We start from the raw sequence: 25,704 nt of genomic DNA, 5'->3' as shown, positions 1-25,704 counted from the left end.
CCCAACTCCAAGTGCTCAAACGTGTGGATGGGTGATTATGCCGAGAGCACTGTGTGGGGGCATAAACATGGAGCATAAGAGAGGAAGAGAAGACAAGTATAAAATGCGTTTGAGAAATATGGTAGGGGTTACAAGGCTGGTCAGAGTGAAAAACAAGGTGGTGATGAGGAGAGAAGGGGTGGAAAAAGAATTGAGAGATAGGGTTGATGAAAGAGTATTCCGATGGTTTGGACACGTGGAAAGAATGAGTGAAGAAAGACTAGTAAAAGAAGTGTGGAAAGGAAAGGTGGAAGGAGCGAACATGAGGGGGCGACCAAGGATGAGATGGATGGATGGGGTAAAGGGGGCGTTACGAAAGAGGAGGGTGTCTGTTGAGGAAGGAAGGAAGAAGACAGAAGATAGGGGTGAGTGGAGAATAGTTGTGTATGGATGATGTTATGATGCATGGAAGGGAGTGGGTGGGGGATGGGGGCTTAGGGAGTATGTGTGAATGATAATCTGACCCAGCCCGAAGGAATTTCTCCCTTTTTTTTTTTTTTTTTTTTTTTTTTTTTTTTTTTTTTTTTGCATGATGGGGCGAAGAGGGAAGTCGCGGATTAAATGAAGCGGCCTTGCTGTGAATGTGAATGTACTGTGTCTTGCTACATTGCTTCTGACCCAGGGCAGTGGGCAAGATGCAGGGATGACCCGTCATTCAGAAGGAGCCAAGAAAAAATGCAGGGAGGGATGGTGAATGGGAGTGGAGTATGTGGAGATGAAATGGGTGGGAGTGGATTTATGCCTTTTACTTTGGCTACCTCTCTTGTAAAGGGGGAAAAGCCCATGGTACATGTATATGTATGTATCTATCAGGCACGTGCCGTCTGAGTAGACAAGGTAGGTAGTGCCTACCCTGAATAAAATAGACCAGTAGCTACATTTTCCTTCTGTGAAAATAATATGCACCTAATCTAACAAAGTTATGAAGATTACTCTGATTATTATGCATATAATGCAAAATATTTTATTACTTTTTTGCAGATTAGGTAGGCATAATTCGCCTCTGCCTTTCAATATCAGTATGTAAATTGTGCATAGTAGTGGTGTAGTCCACGTGCTACATATACCCCTTCAACACCGTTTTCTTTACGTGCTATAAAGGCAGAAATAAATCTGCCTTCAACTCAGTCGCTTGACATCTTTCGTTGAGTGAGGATACGTGCCTGTGTTTCTTCAATTTTACCTCATTTCTATTTATTTACATTTCCCCTTTTCCAGCAATGGATAGTGAATATCTTAAGACATTTTCAAAACTAGCTAATGAAGAAATGAGAAACTACAAAAAATAGTAGACCAAAACCAGAACTTTGCATCTTTTGAGTGAGGTTGCGCGTCTGTGATTAGCTTATTTTCTTATCTTTTTTCAGTTTTAGGTCATTTCCATCTACTTACATTTTTTCCCTTTTAAGCAATGGATAGTGAATATATTAAGACATTTTCAAAATTAGCTTATGAAAGAGACAAATTATAATTTCTTTTATACCATAACCAGAACTTAAGGACCTAAAACAACAGAAAGGGACAAAGATTATTAGTGGTTATGCGGCTGTACTACAACAAGAATGCTCTTTTGTTTCCCATGTTTGCTATATTCAGTATCTAGTGAAAGTGTGTTGGTAAAAGAAGGATACAATGATTTAAATCATTTGCCCAGCTCCACCTCTATTCTGTCACTCCGAATCCAAGGCTATTTGAAGACACGCGTAAACTATGAGAGAAATGGCGATAAGCGTGAAAGGGGTTCGTCCCGGTCCTTACTCCACACCACTGGTGGGCTGGTCCTTGAGTAATACAGGAATTCGGATCGCCGTAATAAGTGATCTTCCTTCCCTCGGGAATCAGTTCGATTCCAGGTTTCAAGGATTTTATAGTCTCTGTGGTGTAGTGGTCTAGGGCGCCGTACAGGTAATTTACGGATAGCCGAGTACAGCGGGTTCGAGCCCAGCATGCAACTGTCATAAAAATTATCGGTTTGATGTCGCTGCCATTAGCGTATTTCTCTCTCATATATATATAATATATATATATATATATATATATATATATATATAATGTATATATTATATATATAAAAATGTATATATTATATATATATAAAAATGTATATATTATATATATATATATATTATATTTATATAATATATATAGTGTATATATTATATATATATAATATATATAGTGTATATATTATATATATAAAATGTATATATATACATATATATATATATATATATATGAAATGTATATATTATATATATATATAAATGTATATATTATATATATATATATATATATATATATATATATAAAATGTATATACATACATATACCAAGGCTTTTTCCCCCTTACTAGGGAAGTAGCCAAAAAGGAAAAGGCATAAAATCATTACCACCCATTCCATCCCCGAAAACACTCAACACCCCTCCACCCTCCCTCCCATCTTAGCACCTCCTAGATGACGGGTCATCCCTGCACCCTGTCCACTGCCCTGGGTCAGAAGTAGTGTCGCAAGACACAGCACATCCACAGCAAGGCCGCTTCATTAAATCGGCGACCCCCCTCTCCGTCCCCCCATATATATATATATATATATATATATATATATATATATATATATATATATATTATATAAAATGTTTATATATATATAAAATGTATATATTATATATATAAAATGTATATTATATATATATATATAAAATGTAAATATTGTATATATATATATATATATATATATAATGTATATATTATACATATATATGAAATATATATATATATATATATATATATATGTATATATAATGTATATTATATATATATATATAATGTACATATTATATTTATGTATTTATATATACATATATATAATGCACATATATATATATATATAATATATATATATATAAAAATGTATATATATTATATATATAAAATGTATATATTATATATATATATATATATAAAATGTATATATTATATATATATATATATAAAATGTATATATTATATATATATATATATATATATATTATATATATATACAATGCATATATCATATATATAATAGATATAAAATGTATATATATATAAAATGTATATTATATATATATATATCTATATATATATCTATGTATATATGTATATATTTCTAAACAGAAATGTAGTAGCACATTTGTAAATGACACAATGAGTACAGAGGGGATTTATAAGCTACAGAGAAGAAGAGATGTGGACAGATGACCTCACTCAGGCGCGGGGCAAACTGGGGTGGCGGAGGAGGGAGGGGGTGAGGAGAGGGGGGGATTGTAAGGTCCGTACCAGCTTGTTAACTGCCGCGCGTAAATTGATGTCAGGGCCCACTGCCCTTTAGAAATATTAGTATTAGGGCATTCCTCAATTAATGCTGATTCGACTATTTTCCTCCTGAAACCGCAGTGGGACTTGAACACTAATCTGGCCTTACCCCAGTCGAAAGAATGATTCTTATTTTTGACATGAAGAAATACAGCCGAATTTTCTTGCCCATACCTAATTGACCTTTTATGTTCTACCAATCTAGTGTTCAAGTCTCTCCCGGTTTGACCCAAATAAACCAAATCACAATCTTTGCAGGGCAAACAATAAACACCAGGTGACTCAACTTCCTTCGGTTTTTGTTGAACGTTTACATTTTGCTTACGCACGGTGTTAGGATAGTGATAGGCAATAGTGAGACGTTCATGAGGAAACAACTTAGTAGAAGAACTGATGGTATTATTGAATGGAATTTTTAAAATGTCCTTAAAGGAGCGGTGAAAACTTGAGGGGACGGAAGTTTTAAAATGGTTGGCCCTAGCCTTACTGAGGGCTTGGTCCAGAAACCAAGGTGGATAATCCAACTTCTCAAGTTGACATTTGATCCCCTCAATCTCATGGTCCAGAAATTGAGGACTGCAAATCCTGAAAGCCCTCAAGAAAAGGCCAGAGGCAACACTTTTCTTAACATTGTCAGGGTGATTGCTAAAAAAGTGAAGGTAACTCCCTGAGTGGGTGGGCTTATGGTACACTGTAAAGAATAAATTATCATCAATTCTTCTTATCAAAATATCCAAGAAAGGGATTTGGTGTCCTACTTCCCATTCAACTTTAAATTTAAGATTCGGGGTCAACTGGTTCAATTTATCATGGAACACTTCAAATGGGCCCCAACTGTCATCCCACGCCGAAAAGATATCGTCTACGTACCTGAGCCAAATCATTTCGGGCGGTTTGATGCTGGGCAAAAGGGTACACTCAAAATACTCCATATATAAATTGGCCAATTTGTCTCCTGTTTTGGCCAATTATATATATATATATATATATATATATATATATATATATATATATATATATATATATATATATATATATAAATGTAAATATTATATACATATATATATATATATAATATAAAATGTATATATTATATATATATATATATATATAAATTGTATATATTATACATGTATATAAAATGTATATATATATATATATATATATATATATAAAATGTATATATTATATATATATAAAATGTATATATATATTATATGTGTATATATATATATGTATATATATATATAAAATGTATAAATTATATATACAATATATTATATATATAAAATGTATATATTATATATATATAAAATGTATATATATATATATATAAAATGTATATATTATATATATATAAAATGTATATATATATATATATATTATATAATGTATATATTATATATATATATAAAATGTATATTCTATATATATATATATAAATGTATATATCATATATATATAAAAATGTATATATATATGTATATAAAATGTATATATTATATATATATATATAAAATGTATATATTATATATATATAAAATGTATATTATATATATATATGAAATGTATATATCATATATATATAAAATGTATATATATATATAAAATGTATATATTATATATATAAAATGTATATATTATATATATATATAAAATGTATATATCATATATGTAAATACATATATATAAAATGTATATATTATATATATATATAATGTACATATTATATATATATATATAATTGATACATTATATATATATATATATATATATATATATATATATATAATGTATATATTGTATATATATATATAATGTATATATTGTATATATATATAATGTATATATTGTATATATATATAATGTATATATTATATATATAATATATATATAATATATATATATATATATTATATATATATATAATGTATATATTATATATATAATATATATATATATATATAATGTACTGTATATATTATATATATAAAATGTATATAATATATATATATATATATAATGTTATATTATATATATATATATATATATATATATATATATATATATATATATAATGTACTGTATATATTATATATAATATATATATATATACATATATATATATATATATATATATATATATATATATGTGTGTGTGTGTGTGTGTGTGTGTGTGTGTGTGTGTGTGTGTGTGTGTGTGTGTGTGTGTGTGTATGTATTTAATGGAAAAATATTTTCAGTTTCTAATGGTTATCAGTTCTCTTTAAAAGACCTTTATCAGGTCTTCCCTAAGTCCTCATATTTTTCAGGAATGTACGTTTTGAATGTTTTGGTTAGTTCTCATAAAATTTGTTTCAAATATTTGGTATCAGTTTTGCGGTTCATCACTTTACCTGTTCAATCTGCCAGTGCCTTAATCAAGATTCAAGGACCATATGTAAATATTAAATTCCACGTGTTTGGCTTAATAAAAGCTTCGTGATTTCTCCATTCCATCATTTCTCTCTTTACGGACTCCACAGCATGAAGATGAACAAGGAAATACCACCATCACACACTTCAAAATTAAAGCCAACGAACACGGTCACCTCTTCATTCAAGACGCTATGCTCTTCTACAGTCTTCCTGATCTCATACAAGCATACAAAGGTCAGTCAATCTCTGCAATTATATATTATTTTCTACTTATTTTCTAATTTTCAACAATAATAATGATGATAATGATGATAATAGCAATAATAATGATATTAATAATAATGATAATGATGATGAAAATGATAATAATAATAATAATAGTAATAATGATTATAATAATAATAATAATAATAATACACAAATCAAGTAACGTAAGTGTCGTAACACACGAATAAAATAAAACTTAAACCCACTCGCGGAGAAAGATAAGCTGAGATACAGAGTAAACCGTATATTTCGACCACTAATTGTGGTCCTCTTCAGCAGTTGGAGTTGGTGTACCATTTGTTTAAGATATTTTCGGTAACTGCTTAAGAGGACCACAGTTAGTGGTCGAAATATACGGTTTACTCTGTATCTCAGCTTATCTTTCTCCGAGAGTGGGTTTAAGTTTTATTTTCTTAATAATACACAAATTTTGTTGAAGGTGATGTTGTTTTCTGCATTAATAATTTTCTTGGAGATACTTTCTAAAGATCTCGCTAATCGCCGTGTCTACACTCTGTAGAACTCGTGCGTAGGTGGACATATTCTCCGATCCGGATTTCGGCTCAACTGAGCCTTCTTCTGGGAGTGTGTCAAATGTCATCAAAGTGCGATATTTGACCACGCGAAATTATTTGACTAGGGGAGATCACATGATAGATTAAGATTATGCATAAATTATCTCCTCATGCTTCTGGCCTACCCTGTGTTCTCATACTGGGTAGCACTAGTAAATCAAGTGCCTGTATATTCAAGTTGGGGTTTTTATCCTTGATATAAAGAGCCTCGATTATCTTTAACTTTATCGGGTCCATGCAGGTTTCCAAGATTTTCGTGTTCTGTTCTAATTCTTCTCGTGTAATGTGGTATCCATGTGATGCCAAAGCATGGTTCTTTGGGGCTCCTGTGTATTTGTGTCCAACCAGTCTGGATTCCAGCTTCATAGTCGTCATGCCTATGTACGAGGAAGGAAGGGCTTCGCAGTTCCCTTTTGTGCATTTATATTCGTATATGACATGAGACTTTTTCAGCTCATTCCTCTCTTGGCGGGTGTTGTTTTGGAGAAGCAGATTGGAGGTTTTCTTACTTTTATAAAAGATGATAAGTTTGATAGAAGTGTTGTCATTCATAGGCTTTAAGTTTCTTTTGACGATGTCTTTGATGGCCTTTTCATCTTCTTTGTAAGCTGTAGAAAAGTGTGACTTGTAAAAAAGTTTTATTTCTTCTTGGTTTGGAGTATTGTTGGAGCTGGTATACCATTTGTTTAAGATATTTTCGGTAACTTTATTAATTTCTTTGTTGCTGAAGCCGTTATTTACTAGTACCTGGGTAGTGCATTCGAGTTCATGGTGGATTTTTGACCTGGTATCACAGTGCGTAAGTGCTCGGCGGACATAAGCTCCAATGGTAGATTGCTTATATCGATTGGGGCACTCACTGTTTCCGTTGAGACATTGGCCTCCATTGGAAGGCTTCGTGTAGACATTGGTGGTGAAATTATGTCCACTTTGGGTAACAAGGACATCAAGGAAGGGCATGGAGTTACCCACACTGTGTTCAGTTGTGAATTTAAGTCCTGTGGCTTCTTGTAGTTTAAGACGGAGGTTTTCCACTTCTTGGTAGTCATTAACTTTAATGAAAATGTCATCTATATACCTGCAGTATATCTCCGGTTTTTTTATACTTCGAAATATTAGTTCTTCTATACTTCCCATGAAGAAATTTGCGAATAGTACTCCCAAGGGAGAGCCCATGGCAACACCATCGACCTGGGAGTACAGGTTACCTTGTGGGCAAGTAAAAGGTGCCTCGCTCGTACAGCATATTAATAGTCGTCTTAAGATATTCTCAGGGATTTCTAGCTTAGGGGTGGAGTTGTCCCTGTATATTTTATTACAAATGAAGTCAATCGTCCTACTTCCAGGAATTTGTGTAAATAAGGATTCAGCGTCCAACGAAGCAATAAAACCGTTAGCGTTGTTGTGTTTCAAGATGTCTATTAAATCACACGCAGAAGTAAGACTATAGGTAGCAGGTACGTATGGGTTGAGCAGGGCACAAAGTCTTTTACTGAGATGGTAGGTAGGCGTGGGGATTTGTGCAATTATCGGCCGTAATTTGTTTCCTGGTTTGTGTATCTTCACATTACCATAACAGTAACCAGTAATAATAATAATAATAATAATAATAATAATAATAATAATAATAATAATAATAATAATAATAATAATAATAATAGTAATAATAATAATAATAATAATAATAATAATAATAATAATAATAATAATAATAATAATAATGATAATAGTTAATAATAATAATAATAATAATAACAACAATAATAATAATAATAATAACAATGATAATAATAACAATGATAATAATAACAATGATAATAACAATAATAATAATAACAATAACAAAAATGATAATAATAATAATAATAATAATAATGATAATAACAATAATAACAATAACAATAATAACAATAATAATAATAACAATAATAACAATAATAACAATAATAACAATAACAATAATAACAATAATAGCAATAATAGCAATTATGCAATAATACCAATAATAATAATAGATACATACATACATATACCAAGGCTTTCCTCCCCCTTACCAGGGGGGTAGCCAAAAAGGACAAGGCACAAAAACACTCCCACCCATTTCATCCCCGAAAACACTCCACACCCCTCCACCCTCCCTCCCATCTTAGCACCTCCTAGATGACGGGTCATCCCTGCACCCTGTCCACTGCCCTGGGTCAGAAGCAGTGTCGCAGGACACAGCACATCCACAGCAAGGCCGCTTCATTAAATCGGCCACCCCCCCCCCTCCGTCCCCCCCTATAAAGGAGAGGACGGGGAGAAATCCCTTCGGGCTGCGTCAAAATTTTTGCTCACACACACTACCTCACCCCTATTCCCCCGTCCAATCCACCTCATGCATCACAACATTTTCCATATACAACCATTCTCCATTCACACCCCTGTCTTCTGTCCTCTCCCGTCCTTCCTCAACCGACATTCCCCTCTTCCCCAAAGCCCCCTTCACCCCATCCATCCATCTCATCCTAGGACGTCCCCTCATGTTCACTCCCTCCACATCTGCCTTCCATACCTCCTTTACTAGTTTTTCTTCACTCATTTTTTCCATGTGTCCAAACCATCCTAATACTCTTTCATCCACCCTATCTCCCAGCTCCCTTTCCACCCCTGTTCTCCTTCTCACTTCCTCATTTCTCACTCTATCTAGCCTAGTAACCCCCACCATACTTCTCAGACACTTCATCTCAAACACATTCAAGTTCCTTCTCTCTTCCTCTCTCATGTTCCATGTTTCTGCTCCATACAGTGCTGTTGGCACAATCACTCCTTCATACAGTCTCCTCTTAGCATCCATTCCCAGATCCCTATTCCTCATTACACTTTTTAAACCACCGAGGCATTTACTCGCTTCTCTCAATCTACATTCTACCTCCACCTTCACTCCACCCTTTCCTGCCACATTTGCACCCAAATATCTAAAGCTATCCACTTCCTCCAGTTGCTCTCCCTTAATGCTCACTTCCAGATTACTGCCACTTTGACCCCTTGTACATCTCATCACCTTACTTTTACCCACATTTATCTTCAGCTTTCTTCTATCACACACTCTCCCAAGCTCTGTCACCAGCTTCCTCAATCCCTCCTCCGATCCTGCCACAAGCGCAGTGTCGTCCGCAAACAACAACTGGTTCACCTCCCACTTTTCTCCATTTTCCTTAACCATCTCCAATCCCTGACCCACTACCCTTGCATTCACCTCTCGCACCACCCCATCCATGTATAAGTTGAACAGCCAGGGTGACATAACGCATCCCTGACGAAGTCCCACCTTTACCTCAAACCACTCACTCTCTCCATTTCTAATCCTGACACAAGCTCTACTACTCTCATAAAAACTCTTTACAGCTTCCAGAAGCTTTCCTCCTATCCCGTATATCTGCATAACCTCCCACAGTGCCTTTCTGTCTACCCTGTCGTAAGCCTTTTCCAGATCCATAAAGGCCCAGAAAACATCCTTCCCCTTACCTATAGCTTTCTCACATATCTGTCTTACCACAAATATCTGATCTACACAACCTCTACCTGTCCTAAACCCACACTGTTCCTCACCAATTACTCCTTCTGTTCCTCTCCTAATCCTCTCAATCAAGATCCTCCCATAAGCCTTCCCAACTACACTTAACAAGCTAATCCCTCTGAAACTACTACATTCACACTTGTCACCCCAATAATGACAATAATGACAATAATAATAATGACAATGATAATAATGACATTAATAATAATGACATTAATAATAATGACAATGATAATGAGTTATGATAATGATAGTAATGATAATAGTGATAATAATGACAATGATAATGATGATAATGACAATGATAATGGTGACAATGATAATGATGACTGATAATTATGACAAGGATAATGATGACAATGATAATGAAGACAATGATGACGATGACAATGATGACGATGATAATGATGACAATGATAATGATGACAATGATAATGATGACAATGATAATGATGACAATGATAATGAAGGCAATGATGACGATGACAATGATGACGATGACAATGATGACGATGATAATGATGACAATGATAATGATGACAATGATAATGATGACAATGATGATGATGACAAGGATGGCATGATAATGAAAATAATGACGATAATGATAATGGTAATGATAATGGTAATGATAATGATAATGGAAATGATAATGATAATAATAATGGTTATGATATTGATAATGGTAATGGTAATAAAATAATAATGATAATAATGATCCTATCCCATCCATCTCATCTCATCCTTGGTCGCCCCCTCATGTTCAGCTCTCCCCACCTCTGCCTTCCACACCTCTTTCACTAGTCTTTCTTCACTCTTTCTTTCCATGTGTCTAAACCATCCCAATACTCTTTCATCAACCCTATCTCCCAACTCCCTTTCCACCCCCGTTTTCCTCCTCACCTCCTCGTTTCTCACTCTATCCAACCTAGTAACCCCTATCATACTTCTCAGGCATTTCATCTCAAACACGTTTAAACTCTTCCTCTCTTATTTTCTATGTTTCTGCCCCATACAGTGCTATCGACACAATCACTCCTTCATATAGTCTCCTCTTATCATCCATTCCCAAATGTCTATTTCTCATTACACTTTTTAATCCCCCCTGAGGCATTTACTTCCTTCTCTCAATCTACATTCTACCTCCACCTCAACTATTTGATGTTGAGGATGGAACGAAGGTTTTGTTGGGGGAATCGCTTAAGCTTCTTATAGTCTTTCAAGTACAGGGCCCAGGTCTCGCAGCCATAGAGCAGGGTGGAAATGAGTACTGCTTGGTAGACCACGAGCTTGGTGGTTCGGCTCAGGTCTTTATTTTTTAAAAAAAAAAAAAAAAAAAAAAAAATCTCTTGGCTCAGCTCCGATTTCGTGGCTCAGCTCCGTGGTCGACATCTTTCTCGGCAGTGCAGTTGGGTGACAAAATGCTTCCGAGGTACGGGAAGTGGTCGACCTGCTCTAGGTGTTTTTCACCGATGGATATGTTGAAATTTGAAAGATATGTTTCTGGAGCAGGTTGAGCGAGCACTTTGGTCTTTTTGACATCCACGGTGAGGCTAAAACGACTGTAAGCGCTGCTGAAGTTGTTGCTTGATTGTTGTAGGTCTTCACCAAAATGGCAGAGAGCAGAATAGTCGTCTACATATTGGAGCTTCGTGATGAATCGGGTGCTAGTATGTCTGCATGATAGGAGTTTTGCAGTGTTGAAAATACCTCCGTCGAGACGACACCGGATGTCGACGCCAGGGTTGTCTGGCAGGATACGATAAAACATAGCGGCTAAGTATAGGGAGAAGAGCGTAGGGGCGAGAACGCAGCCCTGGTTCAATCCCGATGTGATGGGGAACTCTTCAGTCATCCTATTGTACCTTCATGCAGAACACGGATGAGGCCCACAAAATGTTTCAAATAGCTGTTATTGGGGCTTTATCAAAGGTCTTCTTCAGATCGTAGAAGGCAAGGAATAGCTGTTTCTGCTGCTCTCTGCTCTTTTCCTGCATTTGTATGGCGCAGAAGATAATGTCGACGGTGCCACGGGACGGTCGAAATCCGCATTGGGGCTCAGGTAGGGTTTGCTCGGGCAAAGGTCTTACCAGCAGTAGAGAGAAGACAGATGCCGTGATAGTTTCCACAAGCTTTTCGATTGCCTTTCTTGAAGATGTTGATAACAATGGCGTCTTTGAGGTCTTTCGGATGTTGCTGACTTTTCCACATTCTCAGGATGAGACTGAACAGGTGGGTCTTCAGTAGAGGGCCACCATGCTGAACCAGTGAATTGTGAATTATTCTTTCGTACTCATCGTGAGTGGCAGTATCGTGTAATTTTGAGACATCTCTCTGGAAGGAAGATGGTGATTCACTTTCGGCTTTCTTCGGAGGTACTTTCTCAGGCGCGTGATCACTAGACGGTGGTCTGTCCAGCAATCGTCTGCACTGGGCATTGTTCTGGTGACGATAACATCTTTTCTGTTACATTGGCCGACAATAGAGTAGCCCAACAATTGCCAGTGCTTTGAGCGCAGATGTCTCTATGTGCTATTGAAACGATTTGACATGCAGAACAGCGTGTTTGTGATAGTGAGTGCATGTTCAGAAAAAAAAAGACTAGAAATGGAAGTTCATGAGCACTCTTTCACCACATACCGATAAACAGAAGGATGAAGAGCAAGCTGATGAGTCTCAATGCACTAAGAGAGGTGGGGATTGTTCGGGAGTTTATTAAGTGGAGGTGAATATATGGTAAGTGTGTCAGAATAGGATGGGGGGGTGGTGGTGAAAGGAAATATCAAACATGAAAAATATCATAAGGTAGAAAGCAGAGAGAATAAAAACTAGAAAATGATAATGTCCCAAAAATGCAGCACAATTCATGGAGGTTCTTTCTTTCCTTTCACAAATAATGTGTATCTTTAAAATTAAGAATATGGTATTCCTTGAAAATGATAATGAAGTTAAAAAACAGCTGAAGCAAATTTAACCATGACGCTTGCTTGCTTTTCTTTGCAGGAAGTGAATATTGTCTGCCAACGAAACTTCTCCACAGTTGTCCTAAGGATCGTCCAGTTTTGCGTGAGATCAATAGGGACAATCTGGACCATGTAGAACTCCAACGTTCCAAGATCCAGTACAGAGAGAAAACAAGTGACACAGAATGGTGTGAAATTTGGTATGGTTAGTTGTCCCCCGTATTTTTGTCTGTATTTTCAAAAGTTGATTTAAAATGACTCTTGGCTTGACCAACTATCATCCATTCACATAAACCTTGTGGGGGAGACATATTGATAGGTGATGAAGATAAAGAGGGCTTTTCAGTAATTATATGATTCCACACAAAGCAAGATTGAGGTATTTTACAGATAAGTTGTACGAGGTGAGATTAGAAGCATTTGTTTTACCTTTGTTAAAGGACGAAAGAGAAAGGGGGAGAGGAGATGATTGCAACATTTAGATCATTGCAGGGGAGGACAAAACTTATTTGGGACAAGAGGGCATCATGAGGTCAAAAGCACAAGTTAAAAAGACCAATAGTCCAGAAAATGTAAAAAATACAGTTCTTCATACAGATATATAAACTCTTGGTATAGCCTAGGTGATACAGCACAAGCTGAAACCATACATGAACTTAAAAAGAAAAGGAAAATAAGAGACAGGACCCGATAAACATAGCTCCTAACCTATACAATATGATTAGATAAATACATTTAGGTAAACACACACACACACACACACACACACACACACACACACACACACACACACACACACACACACACACACACACACGGATTGGTAAAGCACTGGCATCACAAGTCAGAGAATCGGGGTTCGATTCCCCGGCCGGGCGGAGATAAGTTGGGTTTGTCTCCTTTCACGTGTAGCCCATGTTCACCTAGCAGCGAGTAGGTACGGGATGTTAGTCAAGGAGTTGTGACCTTGCATTCCCGGTGTGTGATGTGTGAGTGGTCTCAGACCTACCCAGAGATCGGCTAATAATGAGCTCTGAGCTCACTGCCGTAGGATGGTGTCTGGCTGTCTCGACAAGAGGCTGCAGCAGATCCGTGGTGAATACACACACACACACACACACACAACTAGGTAAATAAATACACACACACACACACACACACACAAACGACGACCGACGATCGACGGCCGATGCTCTTAGATTTAACTTTTTACAAATAAAGTCAGATGAAAATATTTGTCAATTAAGTTGGCAGGGGAGCAGGGAAGCAGCACTTTTTAGGGTCACAGTAGAGACAAAAAATTACTAGTTGCAACTTTTTGAGAGTCAGGGAAAGAAAATGGTAAATTATCGTCTTCGACGTTCATCATGATAGGAAACAAAAGATCACGATTAATTTTAGTTTATTTACATTACAAAGCATTGTCTCTTTTTTTTTTTGTATTTATACTGATAATGGCAATTTTTGATCAATGTAGTGCTAGGGACGAATTAGAAAAGAAAATACAAATTGGATGCAATTCTCGAATGGAGGTAAATGAAATTATAATTAAGTTGAAAAGACTTAGAGGTTTGATTTCCTTCTAAGAGACAAGATTTCATTAACCTGTAAAGAAATCATGGAGTAACAGAGAAGAGATAACCTAAAAGAAACAATAGTGAAGGTTACATAAAAAAAGGAATCTCTTGTCATAGATGCAGTTGACGACTTGATATGTCATACTCCTTGGCTGACGAGAAGACCACATCACCTCATGGAAGTTACGTTAGGAACAAGAGATTTAAAGTGTTAGGGAAACTACCTCTATGATTCTAGGGAAGGACTCGGATGTAAAAGATCTGATTGATATAATGTTTTGGTTAGGTCAGCACAAGAGGGATGGTGCGCATCCAATGAAAATAAAAACCAAGTCGCAAGCCATGGCAAAGTAATCAGCTAGTCTTGGAAGTTAGCGCGAGAGGAAAAATTAAAAAGATATTTGAATTAGGAAATATGCTAATAAAGAGGAAACTCTTAAAAGCCAAAACCAAAAATTAAATGAGGACAGAAGAAGATTTTTCTTTTTTTTTTTTAGAGTTGTCAATTAGAATGTGAGGAAATGGTTGAGAAAGAAAAAAGAAAGAAAAAGCATGAAAGCAGTATTGCACAGGAAACACTACAAAGAAATTTAAAGTAGCGTATGGTAATGTTGATGTTTTACTATCGGCCTGGTTGGAGATAAATGACTACTTGAGTATAAACAAACGTGATATTTTGTGTTTAGTGGAAACCTAACTCTCCCAAAAAATTATTTACAGTTGTGGAACAATAGATACACCTGGAAAAAAGACAAAGAAGACAAAATGGGTGGAGGAGTAATATTAGCTGTGGGAAGAAGGTGAAAGAAGTAAATCTGAATGAAGACAAGGCTGAAGTAATCCACCTGAAAATTGGAACTAAAAGGCAAAATAAAAGAAACTTCATGGTGGCATATGTCATACTCCCCCCTGAAAACAAGAGCTTGGAATGAGGATGAATATCATGAAATGCTATTGGATACAACTCATCTCCTAAAGAAAAACATTGAGCAAAGTAGCAATTTAGTCCTCATTAGAATTTTTAATTGAAGTGGGGTCTACTGTGAGGAATAACAAGTGGCAAAGCAGATTCCACTCCCACCTTCCACACTATTTTTGCTCGTCTTTTCTCATTCATTCTTTTCACGTCCTCAAACCATCCCAGTACTCTTTCATCAGCCCTATCTGCCAACTTTCTTTCCACCCCTTACTCACATTTTCACCCTCATAAGACACACCATACTTCTCAAATACTTCATCACAAACACATTAAATTTCTCCTTTCTACCTTCCGTAAATTCGAAGCTTCTGCTCCATATAGTGTCTGAGGCACAATCACCCCTTCATATAGTCTTCGCATACATCGCCAGATACCTATTTTTCATGATACTTTTCATTCGCCCAAGATATTTACTTGGTTCCTTCACTCTACATTTCACCTGCAACACCTGTTCCTCCATTCCCTGCTACATGTGACCCTAAATGGTTAAACTTATGAACCTCTCTCTTTTAAGACTTATCTCCAGTTGCCACCCTCACCTCTTATACATCACATCACCATACTTTTACCCACATTTACTTTAAACATCCTCCTATAGCACCCTTTCCCAAACTCCGACACCAACTATATCAAACCGCATTGTCTTGAGCAAACAACAACTAGTTCACATCCCAGTTTCCTCCAGTCTCTCTAACCATCCACAGTCTTCTACCCATCACCCTTGTATTTACCTCTCATACCAACCCATCCATGTACACATTGAACAGCCATTGCAACATAACAAAACCCTACCGTAGCCTCACCTTTACCTCAAGCCACTCACTATCACCATTCCCAACCCTAACATAAAGTCTGCTACATATGTCTATGTTTTTGATTGCCCTAAACAGATTTCTTTGTATCCCATATACTTGCAATACCTTCATTCAATACCCATTTTTTATCTACTACCTCCTCTCTCATCTTCACTACCTTCCATACATCCCTTAGTTTCTCCTGGCATTCATTCTTCTTTTCCTTCTCATCCAATTCTTTAACTCTCAGCACTTTTCTACCTCCCACCTTTTTCCCCCTCCTCCATTTTCCCTATACTCTCAATTTCTCTTCTAACAAAATATTATATGACACTCCAAATCTCTACCCTGAGAATATGATTGTCCAGAACACTTTCCATCCTTCTTTTTTATACCACTACATAGTTCATTAATGCCCTGTCAACCATCTTTCCATTTAAAACCATTTTGCATATATACCTATGCTTGGCTCTCTGCTATATTTGCTACCATCAACTCCTTTTGTAAACTCATCCCCAAGATCATCTCTCCACTAAGATTCTTACTTGGCACCCTAAACTTCTTTACTACTCCATCTATTGACTCCTCCTTTACTATAGAATTGAGATACCCTCAAACCACTACGTTCCTCCCAAAACTCTCTAAACTTTCATTTAATTCTGTCCAGAAAGTCTCTGGTCCATACTTAAATAGATATTACTGTTATTGTTCCATTAACAGGACTTTTTTGTAATATTTCAGGGCAGTATGAAGGCGAAATTGATATAAACATCAAGGAGTTGAAGCATGGAGCCAGGAATCAGAATGAATTTTTAAGGGAAGCAAAGACTCTCAAGAACCTTTGCCATGACAATATTGTTATCTTCTATGGAGTGTGTTCAGAACAAGAACCCCTCCTTATAATTACAGAGTACATGGACCAACACAATCTTAAGGCACTACTTCATCATCAATATTACAGATCTTATCTGGAGGTCACCCACCTTCTGGAGTGTGCTATTCAAGTTAGTAATATAAAATCTGTGTTTACTTCTCTGTCTCAAGAAAATTTTAGTTCCTCCAGGTATGATTCATGATCTAGCGGTTTTGTTTTATGTTACTCTTCATGTATGCACATATATTTGGTACTTGAAACATACATTATGTACATTGAAATTAAGGCTTTTATATTTCACAAATGGAACTGAAATTTTGAATATTCCATTGGGGCTCATGTGTTGATATTCGAGAAATTGAAAAAATCTGCCAAAAAAATAAGAATAAATCTATATAGTAACAGATAAAGTGAATAACTTTATTGACTTCATCCAGTCATGACTTATTGTCTGTTTCCTTGAATCTGAAAATATGTAAACGTCACCTGTCTTTGTTAACTAATGGCACTTTCCACAATTCTAAACAATGATTTATGTTCCTGTTGTTCTGTTTCCCAGGTCGCTAAGGGAATGGAGTACTTAGAAAAAAATAACCTGGTCCACCGAAACCTGGCTGCTTGCAATGTTCTTGTCAAAGCTGGACTTAAATGCAAAATTGGAAACTTTGACTTAACCTGTAATGAAACTTACCATACAGAAGGAATGATCGGTAATTATGAATAATTCGTCATCATTACTCTGTTTAATAATTATTTCCATGTTATTTTTTCAAATGCACCCAATGAGTTACCTTATTGTATTGTAAAGTAATATTTAATTAACTGGATTTAACTAGAATATAGGCCAAGAGACACATTCTGCACTTCCATTGGTCATACTTAGCTGTAGATTTGCTATTTTATTTGAACCATTTCTTCTTTCATGTTATTCCACTAATCAATGCATCTAAACAGGAAAATGTATTTCTTAATGTGCTTTAGACACTTGTATTTTTAATATCTTTCCATATATTTTGGTTTTTCTTTGATTATCTCATAAAATATTCGGACAATTTGCAGTGTCACTCAACCAAGGAATTTTTGTGATGTGGCTTATGTGTTTCTGGTGAGATATGTTGTGTATTGAATGATGGTGTACATCATTTCCGTCGCAAATGTGTAGTTTTCAAGTAATGAATGATTAAATTTATGCACTTATGCCTACATCTCCTCCCCAACGATCTTGGGGGACCTGTGGGAAATCGGGGTTATTGGGTGAGGAGCACTAATAAACCTAGTAATGCACGTTGCAAAGCAGGTCTACAATCAACAAGAACACATAGAAATATATGAAAATACATAAATTTCACCTTTGAGAGCGGGAGTGGCGCCGGCTGCGACCGTACCTATGTTATTATTGAGCAGTGTTACCAACGCTTCGCAAATTTTCTCGCTTAATTTCTCGCTTTTAGTTTCACCCAATCAACGTTTTTCTGATGTGGCTTATGTGTTTCTGCTGAGATATGTTGTGTATTGATTGATTGTGTACATCATTTCCGTCGCAAATGCGTAGTTTTCAAGTAATGAATATTTCAACTTATGCCTACATCTCCCGAAATGCAGGTTGCCCCATTTATGATTTATCCGCTACATTTGAGCGTTGCTGTTATTGTGCTTTGGTGGGGATTGGAGGGGTCTGGGGGGCAAAGTCCCCAGCTAAGTTAGGTTGAGGTTAGGTTAGGTTTGGTTAGGTTAGGCAAAACCCCCAGCTACGTTAGGTTAGGTTGAGGTTAGGTTAGGCTAGGTTAGGTTAGGTTTGGTTAGGTTGGGTTGAGGTTAGGTTAGGCTGAGGTTAGGTTAGGTTAGTTTTAGTTAGGTTGAGGTTAGGTTATGTTATGTTAGGCAAAGCCCCCAGCTACATTAGGTTAACTTGAAGTTAGGTTGGGTTGAGGTTAGGTTAGATTAGGTTTTCTTATTTTTCTTAGATTAAGTTTCGTTAGGTTGAGGTTAGGTTAGGTTAGGTTAGTTGTACACAAAATCGCAACCCTCGGTCCTCTCGAAGCTTCATGAATTTATTCCCTAATTTATGGGTAGCAACTCTTGCGCGGGCGGAGTGGCCTTCGCTAAATGTAGCGGATATAGCGAGAAATTTTTCGATTCGTTGCTAACGCTGCTGAACAATAACATGGCTACGTTCGCGCTAGCCGGCGCCACTCCCGCCATCAAAGGTGAAATTTACGTATTTTCATATATATTTTTTGTATTCTTATTGATGTTACACCTGTTTGGCAACGCGCATTACTAGATTTCATGCTCCCCACCCAAAAACCCCGATTTCCCACAGGTCCCCCAAGATCGTTGGGGAGGAGATGTAGGCATAAGTGCATAACTTCAATAATTCATTACTTGAAAAGTACGCATTTGCGACGGAAATGATGTACACCATCATTCAATACACAACATATCTCACCAGAAACACATAAGCCACATCACAAAATCGTTGGTTGGGTGAAACTGCAAATTGACCAAATATTCTTGGTCAGTTTCCTCTTCTTCCATAGTTCTGAATGATACTATTATGATTCTCTTCTTCTAATATTGGCAGATCCAGTTTGTTTAGTCTTTGCATCTTTTATCAGCTAGGCCAGGAAACATTTGAATTGTTTCACTTCGATTTTTTTTTTCATGTTTTTATGTGGTGACCACATTCCAGCGTGCTCCAATCAAAGGTGAATATTTGTTATGATTTCCTTAGTATACTTGCCCAGGCATTTTGAATTCCATTCGTATGTCCATTAGCAATTCACAATGCACTATAATCTGTAATGCCATCCTTATGTTTATCGTCTTCAATTTCACTAAGTGGAAACCCACAGCCGACTGACAGTGGTCTTTGGGCCCTCTCACAGGAAACAAAACTGTTGTAATCCAGTGAGGAACAGAAAACAAGAAGAGAGATACAAGTGACAGAAAATGTAAATTAATATTTTTTCTTCACATATGAAAAAAAAAGAGAGAAACGTAACATTGTTTCCCCCCCTTGGATAATATGACCTACTTGAAATGACCCAGGGAAAATGGCACAAATGTCAGACACATTATGAGAATGTTTTCAGTTTGTCACGATTAGAAAAATATGTGGACGATCCTACCACTTTTTTTTCCAGCCACCTACAAACCATACTGCTCAACCCCTGATAGACATTGAGCTAGAACTGTAGGAAATTATACCAGCCATTAATGGCATAAGACAAGGAGGTGGGGAAATTTTTTCCTGCCTTAAGGACTTTTGGATATTTACAACATAATTTGCGGGTTGTATAAAACTATTAACTTAAAAGCCTATATTTATTCAAGAATTTAGCTTTCCCTTAAAGAAGGAAAGTTTTCTATGATATTGTTGTGAAAAAATCCTAGGACCTAGATTTATTGAATTTTGAGTCAAGCCAGTACTTACCATAATCAAATGCTCCCGTGAACATCATATGGCCCATGGGGCGGACGTGCCCCACTCCATAAGACAAGATTCACCTGCTGGACCAGATTGTTTCGGTGCAAAATTCTTGAAAAATTGCAAAAACAATAGTTGGCCCTACCACTGAAGCTGCTGGATAGCAAGTCGATATCCACTGGTACAGTGTCCTTAGAAGAAGAAGAAGAAGGAAAAAAAAAAAAAAAAAGACATTAATCTTGTAGAGTGCGTATGATCGTGCGTGTCTATACAAGTAAATTTCATGTAATTGTCATTGTATAGACTGGACAGGGTACCATCAAATGTGTGTGTGTGTGCGTGTGTGCGTGTGCGCGCGTGTGTGTGGATGTCTGTGTGTGTGTATGTGTTTTGCGCTCGGGGTTTCATGACGTATTTGAAATTGTTAATGTCACATGTTTCGAATCTTCAAGGCTTCAGTGATTCACGGCCGACCTGACGTCGTGACCAGTCAAGTGTAAATGAGTTAGAATAAAGTAGGCAAGAGCGTCGATTGTCTCTTTCAACTCTGGGTATCACAAACTTTCTAGACTTTCTACAGCAGAAGCGTGATGGCAAAGGCAGTATCCGCAGCCAGCGTAGACAACTTCACCATGAACCTTTGTTCGATACCAGAGTTCGGAGACGCAACACAATATCTAGCGGAGTAGCTGAAAAAGCTAGAGCTGCTGGGCGGACTGCAACGGATAACCGATCTACAGAACATAAGAACATAAGAACATAAGAAATAAAGGAGACTGCAAAAGACCATAAGGCCTACACTAGGCAGCTCCGTATCCATCACCACCTGTCGTCCCCATCCATAAAGTTGTCTAATCGTTTTTTAAAACAACTGATAGTTTCAGCGCTTACTACGTGGTTACTAAGTTTATTCCATTCATCGACCACCCTATTTGTAAACCAATTCTTGCCTATTTCCTGTAGCAGGTTTAGACTATAGAGACAAGAAAGACTAGTGAGTCCTTTATTTTGGAGAACTAGAACTGCCTTTCATGTAGTCCGAGGCCTTTATTTATACCGTGGGTGTGTAAGCCATCCGCGATGTACAATTTTATTGGGTTGGGTCAGGTCAGCCAGCGGCGCCCCCAAGGGAGGCTACGAGAGACGGTAAGATTAGGTCGAGCCGTTCACGTGGCGTGCAATGAGGAGAGGTTGGAATCCGTACAATACTCCCCCCCACCTCAAAGTTGCCTTGACTTCAGGGGAATCCTGCTCTGAAGAATTCAATGGGAGGAGTGTCGCTGGTGTCGAGTTAGGTCGGTTTCAGGCGGTCTGGCTTGCCGGAGATAGAGATGTGAAAAGTCTTGTTTTTCCATTAGAGGACGATGTGAGGACCAGTGTAGGGTCGCGTGAGCGGTGATGTGTGGGGATCAGTCCTGAGGAAGACGTGCGTTGAGGTCTAAAGACACTTTGGGGGTGTCCCTTGACTTCCTGGTGATGTGTCGGCCACCACGAGACCAATTTATCAACGATTCGTCGAAGCTGTTGCAGGCTCTTGGGAGACTCATGTAGAAAGAAGAATTCTGCGGGTAAGACGAGGGACTGACCGAGGACCATCTCTGCTGGAGACACGTTGAAGTCTTCCTTGATGGCTTTTTCGGAGGCCAAGGAGTATCCATGGTAGCTGGGGCAGCCAGGAGTCATTGTTGCAACGTGCCATAAGAGATGCACTGAGGGAGCGGTGGGTTCATTCGACCATGCTGTTGGCTAGAGGGTTGTAGGAGCTTATGTGGTGGGCTGTAGCACCCAGAAATTCAGCGAAGGACTGGCACAGCTGTGACATGAAAGATGTTCCTTGGTCGAAGGTGCAATGATCTGGCAGGCCGAATCTGGTGATCCATCCAATGAGGAGGGCTGTGGTGCAGGACGAGGCAGTGGCGTCCTTCATAGGGATGGCCTCCAACCAACTAGTCGATCTATCAATGGCGGTGGTGAAGAGGTATCGATGACCATCTGATGGAGGGAGCGGGCCGACGACGTCGACATGAATATGTGCGAAGCGTCGTCAGGGCTAATGGAATGATATGATACCTGACTCAGTGTGTCGATGAATTTTGCTTTGCTGGCAGGCAATGCAGGATCTGGCCCACTCCTCTGCGTCCTTGCAAATACAGTGCCACATATACTTCTCTTTTAGGAGCTTTGCAGTGACATGTCCTGAAGGGTGTAGCAGGCCGTGTATCAAGCTGAACAATTGACGTCAGAAGGCAGCTGGGATGAGGGGTCGTGGGCGGGCGATGCTAATGTCGCAGAGGATGGTGTTTTTGTCGCTGAGGGGAACGTCGTGCTACTTGAGGGATGGTGTGCTTAATTAAAAGTATAGTGCTGTATTATTACTCTTTCGTAATGTAGCTATTGATATTAGTCACTACAGACATAGTGTCGGTAACTGCGAACAATCGGCATTATCGGACCGATGTTCCCTTCTATTTGTCCGTTAAAACGAGGGGTGGTTGTACTATGTTCCTGATAGCCTGGCACGACGCAGCTGGCATCGGAGAGGGCGCGGCAACTTGCGTCGTTATGGATGTGGGTAGCCAGGCCACATCGCCTTGTCGTGCTAGGGGCTAGGGAGAGATGATACTAGCGCCATCTTCCTCTCTGGACTATCAATGAATGATGCGCTGCCTGGGAGCTACTGACTGACAATGCAACCAGTTTCCGCAGCACTGTGTTTTGCGAGTTCGCCATCGCTGAGCCAACAATACCTCCGGCAACGTAATATCAGAGAAATGCCACAGAACAGTGAGAGCCACACTGACACGGAGAAGCAATTTCCCGTTACAATGTTATACCAAAAGGCAATGAAGCCGCCTCCATCACTTCCATCCAGTTAATCCGGTACGAGGTTAGGTTGATCGGTATAGATGAAACTGACCAGGAACATCAGTCTATGGTCTACTAAAACCATTTTAACGTCGGAGATCGTTTGTGGATTCGGTACCTCAACCTGTGATGTAATGCATTGAGCTCAGTCGCCTTAGAGCATGGAGGTGAATGGAACGCCTTACCATGTGCGTGACCTTCGGTTAACCACGTCACCGCCGCCACACACCCAGAAGACTTCGGCTAAGGAATAGCCAGATGTGGCGGCCAAGGACGCCGATCTACCAATTGCCGTCCAGACTCCGATGAGGGACCATGAGCCGAGTGACAGTTAGCATTAAAATGGCGACGACAGTTCAGGAAGACTGCTGCCCCGTCCCGGGTCAAGAGAACGTCATCTAGACCATTTCATTCCATAGACCATTCCAATGTGTTCCATATGATTCCATATTAGTATAGCTTGTACTTTCTATTACATAATTTACATAAGTAAGGGACAGTTGTTTTGAATTACTAAGTTCTCCAGTTTGCTCAGTACTACTCTACTTTTTTCTAGAGAAAGGCATGTCTATTACTCACTCAATGTTTAAAATTTAAAATTTCCTTGAAAAAAATATATACTGCCCTATTTTTCCAATATTTTTCATAAAATAAATGATTTCTTATTATTCACTTAATCTCATTTTTCATTTGCATAGATTTTGTATGCATCTACATTAGACAGTGTTTTCTTCCTCAGTCTTGCTTACGTATACCTGTATACAAATGATCATATTTATACATATCAACTGACAAGCTTTCCTTGGCTCTTGAAGGAGACTTCTTCTTACTGAAGTGGATGGCCCCTGAGAGTCTCACGTCCAACAAGTTCACAAACAAGTCTGATGTGTATTCCTTTAGTATTGTGATGTATGAAATATTCACCTATGGCTGCAACCCATATCCAGGTAAGTGAAGCTAGTGCTATACAGAAAGGTAGAGTATACGCTAATTATATTATACACAGGGGCAGGGATGGACATCTGCTAATAGTGGTTTTGTGAGATGAAATGAAACAGAATTATCTTCCTTCTGATCATCTTCAATACTATAGAATGTGTGTTCACTACTTTTGAATTGGTAGGAAGAGAAACTCAGGCCGAGTTCGAGTTCTTGGTTTTAATCGCTTCTGTTCTTGGTCTATTCTATTCTAACTACTACATACACGGCAAGCCCCTAGTAAAGCTTGGAGGGTTGCCAGACATATAGATATACAAAATATATTTACAAGGGTTGCCAATTGTGAAAAGGATGTTGTTTCCATATGAGGCATACTGAGAAATTAGGTCACTTTGGTTGGTAGCGTAGTCGATGCAGGTGGCCTTTTGTCTGGTGGCCTTCTTGACCTGATACGCCGAGAGAATCTTTTGTTGTCAAAGGGCGTTGTCAAGAAGGATCGGTTAGCCTTTGTCCAGACGTCCCTAGGGAGATTCGTAGCTTTCGTCGAAACCACATCTTGTAATATATTGTGCGTGCGCGTGTGTGCACGCCAGTATCGAAGGGAGACCCATCTACGAAGATGCGCAAGTCATCGAAGTGTTACAATGTTGCTTACAACAATACCCTCTAACACCTTTAGGAAGTACTGCCCTGAGGAGCTGGAATTGAGTACCCAGACTAGACCCAATATTGCTGTCAATCTATCATCCCACTTTTATGCATGTTTTTCATATATGGAGGTTAGTAGTCTAGTTGCTACTATCCCACTCCTTCTAGCTTCTAGAAATCATCCTATGGCCATAAACTTCTCATACATCCACAAAGCCCATTAATTTCTCACGTGCACTCATATTATGGAACACTAAGTGGATCCACCTTACATACACCCCACTCATCAACACAGGCCAGTACACAAATAATTTGAGCTGTAACATCACACGTCAGCCCTTTTCCCCTAAAATCACTCCAACTAAAAAAAAATCTAAAATACTACAAATAAACACAAACGGTATAATAAAAAACACATAGAG

The 25,704-nt window shown here is 37.8% G+C and overlaps 1 protein-coding gene across 3 annotated transcripts in view; it reads left to right on the top strand.

Moving 5' to 3' along the window:
* LOC143040245 (tyrosine-protein kinase Fyn-like) overlaps positions 1-25,704 on the top strand; it is a 101,478-nt gene that overhangs the window by 61,476 nt on the left and 14,298 nt on the right. For all 3 annotated transcript variants that reach the window (XM_076210983.1, XM_076210981.1, XM_076210982.1), the window contains 5 exons: positions 5,920-6,046; positions 13,217-13,381; positions 17,268-17,530; positions 17,960-18,110; positions 24,511-24,642. In XM_076210983.1, coding sequence (XP_076067098.1) covers positions 5,920-6,046; positions 13,217-13,381; positions 17,268-17,530; positions 17,960-18,110; positions 24,511-24,642 — 838 coding nt within the window. The remainder of the gene's footprint in view (positions 1-5,919; positions 6,047-13,216; positions 13,382-17,267; positions 17,531-17,959; positions 18,111-24,510; positions 24,643-25,704) is intronic.

Source organism: Oratosquilla oratoria, chromosome 28 (assembly GCF_046742065.1).
Source record: "Oratosquilla oratoria isolate Oo_2021 chromosome 28, ASM4674206v1, whole genome shotgun sequence".
Classification (NCBI taxonomy): domain Eukaryota; kingdom Metazoa; phylum Arthropoda; class Malacostraca; order Stomatopoda; family Squillidae; genus Oratosquilla; species Oratosquilla oratoria.
Note: the sequence above shows the minus strand (reverse complement) of the source record. Positions and strands in the feature narration are given on the sequence as shown.